Consider the following 14580-nt stretch of genomic DNA (forward strand, 5'->3'; position numbering starts at 1 on the left):
GCGGGGCTTGTGGGATCTTAGTTGCCCCACCAGAGATTGAACCCACACTGACAGCAGTGAAAGCCATGGAGTCCTAACCACTGGACGGCCAGGGAATTCCCTCTAGCTGGAATTTGAAAGCATTTACATTGTTTTGTTTTCACCGAGTTTAGTTTTACTAACCTATTTATGGCAGGGTTTTCCACACACTGTAAGATATATGACTACATTTTTAGAAACTGGGTCAGTAAGTCCCTATATGCCTGGGGGTGAGCTGCTTTACATCTGTCATCTGGCGTAATTATTAACAACACCCCGCCTTTCACTCTCAACAGTGTCTCCAGTTTGGACCATCAATTATAGGTCACCTTCTCTGTAATGGGAGGGGCTTTGAAGGCAAGCTTGGTGCAGGCAGGGATCTTTCTGTTCACTAGAGTAGCCCAAGCACTTGGGACAGGGCCTGACCTGTAGTAGGTGCTCAAGAAATATTAGCTGAATTTTAGATACATATATATATATATATTTTTTAATATCTATTTATTTTTGGCTGCATCAGGTCTTAGTTGCGTCATGTGGGACCTTTCGTTGCAGCCAGCAGGCTTCTCTGTAGTTGTGTCACGCAGGCTCCAGAGTGCGCGGGCTCAGTAGTTGCAGCACACAGGCTCTCTAGTTGTGGCGCTCGGGCTTAGTTGCCCTGTGGCATGTGCAATCTTAGCTCCCTGACCAGGGATGGAACCTGCGTTCCCTGCATTGGAAGGTGGATTCTTAACCACTGGATCACCAGGGAAGTCCCAAGATACATATATATATATGTATATATATATATATATATATATATACATATATATATATTTTAAAGCCAATTTAAAGGAAAACTTCTGCAGACATGGCCAAAAATGGGAAGAATTTACCCAAAACACTGCATTAATGTCACACAGTAGAGCTGGGTTGTCCAAGATGGTGGCCATTGGCCACTGTGGCTACTAAGCCCTTAAATACGGCTAGTCCAAACTGAGATGCACCGTAAGTGTGAAATCCATACTGAATTTGGAAGACTCAGTACAAAGAGCCACGTCAAATATCTCATCAATAACTTTTTTTTATGAATAACTTTTATATTGACCACATGTTGAAACAGTAATATTTTGGAAATATTGGGTTCAATGAAGTATATTCCTAAATTTTTTTTTTACTTTCTTGTAAAACTTGTTTTTCTTTTTTTTTTCTTTTTTAAAAATGTGGCTACAGGGCTTCCCTGGTGGTGCAGTGGTGGAGGGTCTGCCTGCCAATGCAGGGGACACGGGTTTGAGCCCTGGTCTGGGAAGATCCCACATGCCGCGGAGCAACTAGGCCCATGAGCCACAACTACTGAGCCTGCGTGTCTGGAGCCTGTGCTCCGTAACAAGGGAGGCCGCAACAGTGAGAGGCCCACGCACTGCGATGAAGAGCGGCCCCCGCTCGCCGCAACTAGAGAAAGCCCTCGCACAGAAACGAAGACCCAACACAGCCAAAAACAAATAAATATTTTAAAAAATGTGGCTACAAAAAAAATTAAACACACAACTCACATCATATTTCTATCAGATGGCAGGACACTAAAAAGTTAATAGTGATTCATATGCCTAAGTATGGTCAGGAAGAGCTTCTTATTTTCTCTATTACCTGCTTCCAGAAGGACTGAATGAGGGTTTTATTTTGTAACTTTGAAAGTAAAAAATGAGATACACATCATGAAACCATAAGTGAAGGAAATTGAAATCAGCTGTCGGAGGTGGTAGGGATAACCAGCATTGCCCTCAAGAGCCCCGGAAGCATTCACCCTCCACCCTGGGAACATGTTTATGTGGACTTTGAAAACTGTCCACTTTTTAAAACAAAAACAAAGGACGAAAAGGAACGAAATGTTCTGAGGTTGTTTTTATTCCAAGAATTCCGTGGGCTCAGCCCAGATGCCGTCGGCGTGGGCTCGCCTATAGCACCCACACGCTACAGCACCACAAGGGCGCCCGGGGTCTACGGGAGTCCTGGTCCCCCAGCCAGTCAACGTGACTGAATCCGCCATCAAGGGCCGGCCTGGCTGCCCCCGAGTGGTCCCTCTGCGTCCCATACTCCTCGGGCGGGCGAGGAGTGGGCTTCAATGCCCCCATGTCCCACGCTTTCGGGGTCTGTGCCCTGCAGCCCTGCAGCTCTGTTCTTCTCAGAGGGCATTTCCTGCAGCCCCCCCACTCATCGCGGGGGCATCTCCAGTCGTGGACATCTTCTCTGTCCATGAGGTTTCAGGTGGCCCCTGCTTGGAGCCCCTGCCCAGGCAGGGAGTGGCCACATGCTGGGCCAGAATCAGAGTCCCTGTCCTCCAGGAGCCTGGGACCAGGCCCCAGCGAGGAGGCTAGGAGGCTGCTTCGGCCGCTGTGGGCTGGATCAGCATGGTGGTGGCCTGCAGCGGGTAGTAGCGGCCCCGCCAGGTCTTCCAGAAGATGCCCTTCTTAAGCTGCTGCCGCTGCCGCGGGATGGAATGGAAATACTGGCCATTAAGATTGGAGTGGCCGCAGGTACCGAACCACCAGCCACCTGCCGGGGTCAGAAAAAAGGGGACTTGGTTAGGCCCATGGGTCCTTGGGCCTCCACTGGGCCCGGGATGGGGATGAGGCTGGGTGTTGGATGTCACACACTTTAGATGAGATGTCTTTGGCAGTGGTTGTCAAACTGTGTTCTGAGGAACCCCAGGTTGTGACAAAGGCACCCCAGGGGCTCTGGGTACCCCCCTTCCTGGTAACTGCAGCTTTTATGTCTGTGACCCTGGCGAGTGACTTCTCCGCACCTGGCACATGGCAAACATTTATCAAAGCCTCTCTATGACTGTCATGCATCTCGCTAGTTTATATTAGATTGAACCATATGAAATTAACCACTATTCCATCCTTCTTTGACCCACCAAAAGGCAGTTTCATATATTTCACTTCACAGGGCCCGGGCTCTGCCTCCGATTTCATTAGAACAAGATGGGGTCTGTCTCGATGTCTTTGCCACACACCAGCCACCATCCCACAAACGTCAACTCATCATATGTTCATAATAATCCTATGGCGTGGACGGTATGGTTATGCCCATTTTGAAGATGGAGTAAGTGAGTGTTAAGTCAGTTGCCCAAGGGTATGCTGCACGTAAGGAGAAAAGTGGGGAGGGAATAGATGGAGTTGAAGGCAGGGGACGGATGCAGAAAGGTAGGGAGGGGAGGTCCCAGCTGTGTGGCAAAGGGCAAGACAAGGAGGGACAGAGCTTGCTTGCTCACCAGAGAGGCTCTTTGCACAGTTCTTGTCTCCGCGGAGGTCATGGTCTTGGTCCCAAGTGGAGAAAGGCAGGGAGAGGCCGCTGGGTGAGAAGGCGGTGGCACCCAGTTTGCTGGCCACAGGCGCCGTGAGCTGCAGGCTGTAGGCTGTGTCTTCGCCACCCAGGTGGACAGGGAACTGCAATGACTCGGCATTGCCCTCCCAGTCCTGCAGCTGCACAGCCAGGCGGCTGCCACGCTCCCCCATGATGCGGTGCACCTTCTCCAGGCCCAGCCAGAACTCACCTACAGTGGGAAAGGCCCATCTGTGAGAACGACCCACCTCCGTGGCCCCCTCCTCCCCCTGTGCCTCTGGCCTGCAGGAAACACCCACCTTGGGGGTCTCCGAAGCCATCCTTGTAGGCGTCCCAGGGCTGGTTAAAGTCGACTGAGCCATCCTGGCGCCTCTGAATTACAGTCCAGCCTCCATCTGCCCAGAAAGGTGCAAAGTCACCAGGAGGATTTTTTTTACAAGAGACCCTGACTCCCCCATCTGGCTCCCAAACCCCAAACCACGTCTAAACCAAGGGAGAGCAATGTTCCTCTCATCCATCCCAGCAGGACTGGAGGAAGATGGTTAAAGGAGGAAGATGGGCTGGTCAGCAGGCGGAGGGCTCTGCCTGGATCTTTGTCCCAAGGATCCAGCAGGGAAGGAGAAAGCGGGGAGCAAGGGAGGGAGGGGGGGTGAGCTGCATTTGACAGAAAGACAACCGGGCCCATGATATTTGGGGTACCTGGGGGGCCAGAGCAGCCCTACCTGAGGTCATCTTGCAGTTAACCAGGAATGAGGAGGACCCCCGGGGCTGGATCTGGAACAATCCACTTTGCCTCTCTCCCTCTTCAAACAGCTCTTGGCAGTCCCTGGGCAGTCCTGCAGGGCAGACAAGGGTGGGGGGATTGAAGCAGAGAGCAGGCCTGGGGGTTCCAGGAAACAGGCATGTCTGGGGGCTGGGCAGCGGGTGACAGAGACGGGAGGGGGCAATCTAGAGCTCATGACACCCCCCCCCACTTGCCTAAAGTCTTCCATAGCACCCCATGCCTTTCCTCGACACAGTCTACAAGGCACCCCAGGACTGGTTGCTATACCCATCCTCCCTCTCCTGCACTGCACGCCCACCCTCTGGCCACATAGCCTTCCTGGTACCACACCCCCCTCCTGCCACAGGGACTTTGCACGTGCTACTGTTCTGAGACCCACTTCCCTCATGCCTTTCCTTGCCTCATATTAAAGGTCCCAGCTTCTGAAAGGGATCATGTCCCTGACCATCCCACCCAGACCAGGTTAGGGGCACTGAGGACTTCCTACTCCCCAACACTGGGGTCATCTGATGGTCTCTCTCCAACTCCCCACACTGAAGGAGGTCCATGAGGCTAGGGACAATGAATGGCTCTTTGCCCACCATCTGGCACTGGTGCCCAGGCTGATCCCAGCCCACAGCAGGTGTTTACTAAAGATGCCATGAAGGAATGACTGAAGGAACTGGACCAGAGTGGGGATGGGGCAAGAACTGCGATAAACAGGAGGGGGCTCTGCTTTGTCCAGTGGCGGGAGGGGAATCAGGCCTGGATGGGGCTTGGGGACACCACAGAGGCCCTGCCTGGGGTCCCAGGTATCAGAGAGGGAGGGGGAAGGATTGAGGAGGGAAGGAGGGAGGAGGGAGGAAAAAACGGAAGGATGGCCAGGGCACATCGGCAGACCGGGGAAGTCCCCGCCCCCAGCCCGTCCCATGCCCAGCCCAGCCCAGGCCCAGCCCAGCCCAGCCCCAGCCCAGCCCCAGCCCAGCCCGGAAAGTAGGGGAAAGGTCGCAGGGGGAGGGGAAGGCTCAGGTCGCGGGGTGAATGTGTCCACACTGTGGGAGTGAGGGCGGGCCCGGATGACTGGAGGCATTTTCTGGGCCCTGAAGCAGCTCCCCTTTCCCCTACTTTCCTCTCTTCCAATCACAACAGGCAGCCCGCCAAACCACCAATGTGGCTTCCATTAACACCAGCTGTTTGTCTCCACAGCTCTGAACTTTCCCATACTTGGCAGGGGCGAGCCTGGAGTCCCCAAACCTACGCATGACCCCCCCCCCCCCTCCCCATCACATTCCCCAGCCTGGATCTATGCCTGCGGGCCCCACCCAGAAGCCACTCATACCAGGGCTACGGTTTGGGAGGGTGTAATGGACCCTTCCTGGTTGGGGAGGGGAGGGAAAGTGGTGGGATGGGGAGGTGCCAGAGCCCTCAAGACTAGAGGGCGTGAAGCCAGCAACCAGCCCGAGGGTGTGAAGAGGGAGATCTGAACTTTCACCCAGTTGGCTGCAGACTGCTGCTGATGCCAAGGTGGGTGATGGGGTAGGAGGACCACAAGGAAGCCAGCCAGCTCTGGAGCAGTAGGACAGAGACACCGGGAGCTGGGAATCTGTGTCAGATACCTACAGACATGTTAGGAGATCTGGGGTGCATGGGGCATACACAATAAAGGAACCAGAACTTGGGGGGGGGCGTGGGAAGGGCTGATCTGGGACTTCCGGGCCAATAGAAGGTTGAGGGACGGAAGAGGTGTGTGAGTCAGGAGGCCTGGATTTGTAAGAGTTGCAAGAGTGATGCGTCTGGCCAAGGAGATGGGGGTTCCCTGCCCTAGCCTCCCCTCCTAGATCCACACTCTAAAAGCCCATGGTGGGTGGGTGTTGGCCAAACATCAGAACCTCTTCTCCCAGGCCGCCATTCTCTCTTCACCCAACGAGAGCTCCAGCCTCCAGCCTCCCTAGCTGGCACCCTTTCGTCCCCCATCCTGTCCCTCCTAGAAGGTTCCAACCTCCAGGAAGGTGGCCCTGAGCTGTACCACCCCTTTTCCCACACCCCTGCAGCTCAAGTCCCCCTTGGACCCTGTTTCCCAGCCACCTGCTGCTCCACTTAGTGGCCCGTGGGAAATCCCAGTGGCTTGCTGGGAAGAAGGGTGGGGTGGCCCCGTGGGGCAGGGAGAGGACTGAGGAGGGGGTGTCCCAGTCACCCCTTCACCAGAGCCCCGTCAGCCCACAGGGACGCAGGGCCGGGGCCTCTCTCCTTCTCAGTAAGGTGGACCTGACAAGGGTGGGGGGCAAGAATAGTGGGGGTGTGGTTTCCGGAGAACAGCAAAGGTCTGGACACTCACTGTGCAAGCGGCTGATATTTTGAGCTGGGCCAGCAAGTTGGGCCATCTTGGGTAGCCTCTTCCTCCTGGCACGCTTGGCCACCCCGTGGCCCAGGTGCATGGGGGCCAAATGGCCCATCTGGGACAGGACAGGAGGAGGGGATCAGGTCTGGCTGGCTCAGGCTGCTCGACCTGCTTAGCTCCACGTCCAGACCCATAGGTCCAACTTCAACCTCCCTCCCCACCTGGGGCAAGCATCGGGCACCTGGCTCTGCAGATTCTGGATTCTCAGGTGCTGCTTCTCCAGGTGCCGCTGCTGCTGGGCCACCTTCTGGAAGAGTTGCTGGATCCTGCTGTTCTGAGCCTTGAGCTGAGTCTGGGGAGAGTATAAAACCCTGGTGAGGATCTGGCCTTCCGCCGCCAACTTCTCCATTCATCCCCGGTCCTACTCCCAACTCTCCATCCTTTGAGGCCTGGGCAGAAGAGCCCAGGGAGTCCGGGATGCGCCCCCTCCCGTCCACACACTTCCAGGGCAGTAGGAGCGTACGTACCTGAAAGCTGCGGAGGGTCTCCGGGACTGCATCGCCGCCGGGAGGGACCAGATTCTCCGGGGCGAACGGAGGTGCGGCTGACCCCTCAGGATCCTTGCAGGCGGCCCCGCACGAGCCCAGACGCCGCTCCAGCTCGCCCAGCTGCCCACGGGTGCGCTCCACGTGCTCGCGTAGCCCGTTGCCGAGCTGCAGGAGCCCGTGCGCCAGCACGTTCACCTCGTCCCAGGAGGCGAAGCGCGGCTTCTCGGGAGGCTCCGGGCGGCCCTGCGCGCTCAGCAGCCCGGCGGTGGCAGCGCACAGCACCAGGGCTGCTCCGGCTGTTGGCGCACAGCGCATCCTTCCGGGTGGTGTGGACGCCGGGACGCGGAGATCGGAGAGGCAGGGGTGAGGGGGCGCAAGGGGGACTCGGAGGTCGAGATGAGAGGGGTGGAGACGCGGGGGCCCTGGTGGAGACTCGCTTGGGTGCAGAAGCCAGAGAGCAAAGACTCGAATCACAGCTTGGCTTGTGCCCGCTACGCCCTCTATTATAAGCACAGTGCGGGAGTAGAAGGCGGAGCCTGGGAGGCGGGGCGCGTGGAGTTCCGGGGACGGGGCGTGGGGCCGGGGGTGGGGTTCAGTTGCTGGAGGCCGGGTAGTTTTGGGGGTGAGGGGTGCCCTGGGAGGTGCAAAACTCTGGCTCCTCCCACCAGGCCCGGACGTGCGTGGTCAGCCGTGCCTTCTCTGCTGACCGTGGGAGACGTGACTTCCTCTCCCCGCGGTCCCTTTCCAAGCGCCGGAATTTCGAGCCCCCCCCCAGCCCCCGCCGCGCCCAGTGGGGAAAAGGCGCTGGTGTCAGCGGGGACGGGGCGTGCGGGCTGCATTCCTGACCCCCTCCCCAAGTCAAAAGCTGGGGAAGAGGGTCCTGGTACGCTCAGTCCAGCAGAGCTAGGCGGAAACCCGGGACCCCTCAAACATCCCCGCCTCCGGAACGCCTCCCGGAGAGCATCCCAAGACCAGGCTGGTCTCCCGGGGAGACATCTCGGGCTTTCGCGCTCCTTCCCGCTCAAGGCTTGGTCGTTGCAGATGCGTTTGTGGGATTCTTTAACGTCCCTCATCCCACTCCGCACAACTTAGTGCCCAGGTGGCAGGGACCAGATTTGTCTTGTTCAGTCTCCAGCGGGTGCCTCTCTCCCCACTGCCCACTCTCTACCCTCAGGGTCTTCAGAGTGTTTGCCTGAATCAAAGCAGGAACCTTGGAACAGAAAGAGGGGATACATGGAAGGAAGGTCTCCCCATTCTCCCTCATTCATTCATTCATTCAATAAACAGTCCTCTGCTCTCCTACATGGAGTTCCCAGGCTGATGGAGAGACCCTCGGGTAGGGAAAGAGTTGGGACAGAGGAAGAACTGAGTGAGGCTGTGAGGTGGACCACTTTCATTTCACAAGGCTAAGCATTTATTCAACAAACTTTTACCAAAGTTCTCCCCCTCCATTCCCACCAACTTCCCTATACCTTGCCTGAAAATTGAGGCTGGCATAGAAAACCTGCCTGCCAGGGAAAACCCAGGGCACGATGGCTCAGAGAACAGGCAAGAAAAACAGAGTTGACTCAGCAGGGCTCCGAGCCAGCTCAGCCTCTGGAATCCAACACTGTGTGCCCCATACACTTGGCTGGGCCAGATGCCAGGATAGCAGATCCCGGCAGCAGTGACAGGCAGGTGGGAAGGGCACAGAGGAAAACCTTGGCAAGGAATAGATCCAGATAGCCACCATCTGACCTGGCAGCCGGCCTGTCCAGCCCCCAGCCCCTGGCCTCCTTCTGAGTGGGGGACATAGCTATCCAAGAGTGAGCTCTCCTCCTCCCTGGCTTCTTGCACTGAGAAAAATGATCAATTACCTTCCCAACCTGAAGGCCTCTTTCTGATCCACTCTGAAGGAGCTTCTACCTCTGTGCTGTGTTTCAGAGGGGACAAAGTACACCCAAGCCTCTTAGAGGCACCTGCAGTGAGCAGGCTACAAAAGAATTTGTCCAGGGACCCAGAGCTGGCCCTGGATTATATCTTAAAAAACTGCTCTGTGGAATATATTTCTGACCCAGCAATAACATATCACCATGATCAATTGTTTCTTTGGTACCTGCTGTGTGCTGGTTACTATGCTGGGTCCATAATGGTGGGCAAGATGCCCCCTCCACCCAATGTAGGCTACTCTGGGTGAAGTAAATGGTATTAGAAAGGTGACATGCGGGCTGGAGTCTCTCATCAGAAAGCGAAGCAGTAAAATTGACTTTTTTTTTTTTGTCTGTCTGTGGGCAGCTGAAAGGAAAATCCCTGCCTTTGGGAAATTTCAGTCTGGAGCAGGACACAGTCTCATGAACAGTGTCTTTCCATCTGTATGTATCTCTAGGACCTAATTACTGGGGACCCCTCAGTTCCTCTCTACTAGTCTTCAATCATTGGGGCTTCTGGTGGGTTGTATGGGAGGAGCTGATCTGTCATTGGAGGGGCTGTGTATAAAAAAGTAGCAGCAGAGACTTCCCTGGTGGTGCAGTGGTTAAGACTCCATGCTCCCAATGCAGGGGGCCCGGGTTTGATCCCTGGTCCGGGAACTAGATCCCACATGCATGCCGCAACTAGGAGTTTGCGTGCCATAACTAAGGAGCCACGTGCCACAACTAAGATCTGACACAACCAAATAAATAAATAAATAATAAATAAATAATGAAGTGTACAACTCAAGTAAAAAAAAAAGTTGTGCACTATTGTGTACTTGTTATATGCCAGGAATTGTTCTAAAGTGATTATATATTCCCTTAATCCCAATAACAACTGCAAATGAAGCAGATACTGTTATTCTATCTTATAAATGAGGATGCAGTGAAAGACAGGTTAAGTACTTGTCCAAGTTCTCACAGTTATCTAGAAAGAGCTAGGATTTGAAACCAGCCTGCCTGACTCACAGCTCTGCTCTTAGCAGCCATGCTACCTTTATTCATAATAGCGCAGTGATCCTTGCTTCCTGATATTTGCACTCTTGTGTAGTTCCTCTCCATCATATAACCAAGAGGATATTGTTGAAATGACAATGTGTGTGACTTCTGAGGTTAGGTCATAAAAAACATGTGACTTCCTTCTTGTTCTTGATTAGCTCACTTGCTCCGGGAGAAGCCAGCCACCATACTGTGAGGACACTCAAGCAACCCTTTGGAGAGATCTGCAAGGTGAGGAACTGAGGCCTCCACCCAACAACCAGCATCAGCTTGTCTGCCACACAAGGGAGCTATCTTGGAAGCAGATCCTCCAGCCCCAGTCAAGCTTTCAGATGATGTAGCCTCACTTGGCATCTGTTAGCAACCTCATGAGACTCCAAGCCAGAACCACCCAGCTAAGCTGCTCCCAAACTCCTGACCCACAGAAAAGTAAGAAATAATAAATGTGTCTTGTTGTTTTAAGCCACTCATTCTGCAGCTAATACAGTAGCCAACATTTAAGTAGTGCCCACCCTGCACTTGGCATTATTTTATGTATTTTATATATATTCATTCACTTAATATATCCTGTAAGGTCTCTATTTTAAAGAAGGGGAAACAGAGGTACAGAGAGATCACATAGTCTGAGAGAGGAGGTGTGGGGGGAATAAAGTTTCCCAGGAAGACTAGGATTATTATTGAGCTTAAACGTGCTCCAACCATGCTTTATTTTGAGTTCTGCCAGTGGCGGACATGGAGTGCAACTGATGCTGCTCCCATGAGTTGCAATCCCGTCTCCTGCTCAAATTTGCACAGAAGCCAAGCCCCCTCTGCCAGCTCTGCTCTCCCACCCACCCCATCCCTCACCCTTTTTTTTTTTTTTTTTTTTTGGCTCAGCCGGGTCTTCGTTGCTGCACATGGGATCTTTTTAGTTGCAGCATGCAGACTTCTTAGTTGCAGCATGCATGCAGTCTCTAGTTCCCCGGCCAGGGATCGAACCCGGGCCCCCTGCATTGGGAGCATGGAGTCTTACCCACTGGACCACCAGGGAAGTCTCCCTCACCCATGTTTTAGGCACAGATCCTGCATGATCCTATGCTGGACCCCACAGGCCAAACTCCACCTGAAGATACGCTTGGTTTGTTCTGCCCAGAATTTTGAGTATCAGGAGATTTCTAATGAAAATCCGGAATTTCTGCTTCTCTTGAAAAACTGGAAGGTCCAACAGGAGTGGTCTGCAGTCCTGCTTGTTTGCAACGGTCCAAAGCTGAAGGGGAGCTGCCCTCTTTGGCCAAGGGAAGCCCTCCCGCCCCATCACTGCTGTGCGACACAGGCCATTCCATGTTCTGTTTTTTTGCAGATCCTTTAAGCCTCTGATCATTGCCTTTGGGCTGGTGTTTTTCTGTTGCCAGTGCCAGCCTCAGACCAGGACAAGAGGGAACTCTATTATGGCACTGCACTTTGGAGGGTGAATGCCTCCACCAGGCAAGGAGTTGTGGGAGCAATGGGTATATTTACTGGAGCCCATAGACTTCCTTTAAGACCATTGAGTTTCCATTTGGGCTGGTGGAAAAGTTCTGGAACTAGGTAGAAGTTGTACAACATTGTATGTGTACTTAATGCCACTGAATTGTATTCATTAAAATGGTTAAACTTTTTCTATTATGTATGTTTTACCACAATTTAAAAACGCTAATCTAAAAAAAACCCAAATCTTATTAAAACAAAAAAGAAATAATAAATTTGGATCTGACCTTTCATATTGTTTTGAAGGTATATTTTAAAAACTAGGAGGATAGAACATATTTTATTATTTAACAGCATTAGTGTATCAGTTTTCCTTTTTTTTTTTAGAAATCAGGAGCATATTTTTTTTTTTAAAGCTGTGGTTTTTCTTTTTTTTTTTTTGAAGATGTTGGGGGTAGGAGTTTATTAATTAATTTATTTATTTTTGCTGTGTTGGGTTTTCGTTTCTGTGCGAGGGCTTTCTCTAGTTGTGGCAAGAGGGGGCCACTCTTCATCGCGGTGCGCGGGCCTCTCACTATCGCGGCCTCTCTTGTTGCGGAGCACAGGCTCCAGACGTGCAGGCTCAGTAGTTGTGGCTCACGGGCCTAGTTGCTCCGCGGCATGCGGGATCCTCCTAGACCAGGGCTCGAACCCATGTCCCCTGCATTAGCAGGCAGATTCTCAACCACTGCCACCACCAGGGAAGCCCAATCAGTTTTCTTTTGCTGTGTAACAAACATTCCCCAAACTTAGTGGCTCAAAACCACATCCAGTGGACTCAGCTGAGCAGTTCTTTTCCCTGGTGATCCTCCCTCACATAAAGGAAGAGAGGCATATATATATATATTACACACAAATATATATATATATATATATTCCATATATATTTCTCTTCTCTGTCTCTCTCTGTCTCTCTCTATATATATGTATGCAAGATTTAATTATAAGGTAGTACCTAGTTCAGTGTATAACATTCTCAGGATTTGTAACACTTACATGAACAGACAGAAAAAATATTTTCCACTTATTATGTGTAAAGATGAGTTGCTATTTTTCTGATGCCCATTCTGATACAACTACTCTTCATGTCAAATATTTACTGTGCCCAAATGTATTCGATTAAAATCATTACTCTGTGAAATAAATAAAACAGAGATGATTCTTGTACAAAAGAGAGAGGAGTAGGGCTTCCCTGGTGGCGCAGTGGTTGAGAGTCCGCCTGCCGATGCAGGGGACACGGGTTCGTGCCCCGGTCCGGGAAGATCCCACATGCCGCAGAGCGGCTGGGCGCGTGAGCCATGGCCGTTGAGCCTGCGCGTCCGAAGCCTGTGCTCCGCAACGGGAGAGGCCACAGCAGTGAGAGGCCCGCGTACCGAAAAAAAAAAAAAAAAAAAAAAAAAGAGAGGAGGAGAGAGAGAGAGAGAAACATTTATATACAGAGAGACACATGTAAATACATATAATATGCACACACACCTATTATACAGATGCACATATATAATGCACACATATACATGTATATATAAAATACACATAGAAAAAAGATAATCACACACACTTTTGTGTGTGTGAATGATTTGAGGGTATGCTGCAGACATGATTAGTGCTTTAACTAAGAACAAGGCCTTTCACTTACGTAACTACAGCACAGATAGCAACTTGAGGAAGTTTGAGCCTGACATATTGCTGTTATCTAATCTTCAGTCCAGATTCCAGTTTCATCATGTCCTTTACAGCTGTTTTCTCCCCCTCTGGGGTCCCATCCAGGATCACATGGTGCAATTACTTGTTGTGTCTCCTTAGTCCTCCATAATCTGGACCCGTTCCTCAATCATTCTTTGTCCTTCACGACATTGACTTTTTAAAAATTGTTGATTTACAATGTTGTGTTAGTTTCAGGTGTACAGCAAAGTGAATCAGTTATACATATACGTATATCCACTCTTTTTTTGATTCTTTTCCCATATAGGTCATTACAGAGTATTGAGTAGAGTTCCCTGTGCTATACAGTAGGTTCTTACTAGTTATCTATTTTATATATAGTAGTGTGTATATGTCAATCCCAATCTCCCAATTTATCCCTCTTCCATTCCCCCTTGGTAACCATAAGTTTGTTTTCCACATCTGTGACTCTATTTCTGTTTTGTAAATAAGTTCATTTGTACCTTTTTTTCTTTTTTTTTTGGCCACACCTTGCGACATGCGTTACTTCCCCGACCAGGGATCGAACCCATGGCCCTTGCAGTGGAATGTGGGGTCTTAACACAGAACCACTAGGAAAGCCCTGTACCATTTTTTTTGACATTGACTTTTTTGAAATGCACACACTAGTTATTGGTGGAATGTTCCTCACTTTGCATTTGTCTGATGCTTCCTCCTGATTACTATGCATTTTTTGGCAGTGATATTGTGACCTCCGGGCATAGTACCAGGGGGCAAATCTGTTTGCCCATATTAGCACCGTTAATTGTGATTTTTAAAAATTTATTCTTGGGACTTCCCTGGTGGTTCAGTGGTTAAGAATCCTCCTGCCAATGCAGGGGACACGGGTTTGATCCCTGGTCCGAGAAGATCCCACATGCCACAGAGCAACTAAGCCCGAGCGCCACAACAACGGAGCCCACGTGCTGCAACTACTGGAGCCCGTGGGCCTAGAGCCCGTGCTCTGCAACAAGAGAAGCCACCGCAGTGAGAAGCCCTCGCACCACAACGAAGAGTAGCCCCCACTTGCCACAACTAGAGAAAGCCCGCACTCAGCAACGAACACCCAACGCAGAAAAAAAAAAATTCTTTCATTGAGACATCATTGACATAATATTATATTAGTTTCAGATGTACAACATAATGATTCGATATTTATATACATTGCCAAATGATCACCACAATAAGTCTAGTTAACATCCATCATCATACAGAGTTACAAAATTTCTTTCCTTGGGAATTCCCTGGTGGTCCAGTGGTTAGGATTCTGTGGTTTCACTGCTGAGGGCCTGGGCTTAATCCCTGGTCACAGAATTAAGACCCTGCAAGCTACACGGAGCGGCCAAAAAATAAAAATTATTTTCTTATGATGAGAGCTTTTAAGATTTACTCTTAGCCACTTTTGAATATATAATAGTATTATTAATTATAGTTGCCATGCTGTATGTTACAACCCCA

At 51.3% G+C, this 14580-nt stretch overlaps 1 protein-coding gene and 1 long non-coding RNA gene across 2 annotated transcripts; one reads left to right on the plus strand and one right to left on the minus strand.

Annotated features, from left to right (window-relative positions):
* Positions 1-1429: 1429 nt before the first annotated feature.
* On the minus strand, positions 1430-7647 carry ANGPTL4 (angiopoietin like 4). Its single transcript, XM_079915597.1, has 7 exons — positions 6968-7647; positions 6682-6792; positions 6438-6555; positions 4062-4175; positions 3639-3734; positions 3269-3550; positions 1430-2547 (listed from the first exon to the last, which is right to left on the minus strand). Exons 1-7 carry the CDS (start codon positions 7301-7303, stop codon positions 2366-2368), a joined length of 1239 nt encoding a protein of 412 aa, XP_079771723.1. The 5' UTR covers positions 7304-7647; the 3' UTR covers positions 1430-2365.
* On the plus strand, positions 7227-12164 carry LOC307183313. Its single transcript, XR_013827440.1, has 3 exons — positions 7227-7351; positions 10095-10365; positions 11276-12164. It is a non-coding gene; the product is annotated as an uncharacterized lncRNA (long non-coding RNA).
* Positions 12165-14580: the final 2416 nt, after the last annotated feature.

This window comes from Stenella coeruleoalba (assembly GCF_951394435.1).
Source record: "Stenella coeruleoalba genome assembly, chromosome: 3".
NCBI lineage: Eukaryota > Metazoa > Chordata > Mammalia > Artiodactyla > Delphinidae > Stenella > Stenella coeruleoalba.

Excerpts from the sequence above, each read along its gene's own strand:
- ANGPTL4 (XM_079915597.1), bottom strand. The coding sequence starts at position 7,303 with ATGCGCTGTGCGCCAACAGCCGGAGCAGCCCTGGTGCTGTGCGCTGCC. Across the intron at positions 3,735-4,061 it reads TAACTGCAAGATGACCTCAG|ATGGAGGCTGGACTGTAATT; the intron begins GTAGGGCTGCTC and ends CTTTCTGGGCAG. Across the intron at positions 3,551-3,638 it reads TGGCTTCGGAGACCCCCAAG|GTGAGTTCTGGCTGGGCCTG; the intron begins GTGGGTGTTTCC and ends TTCCCACTGTAG.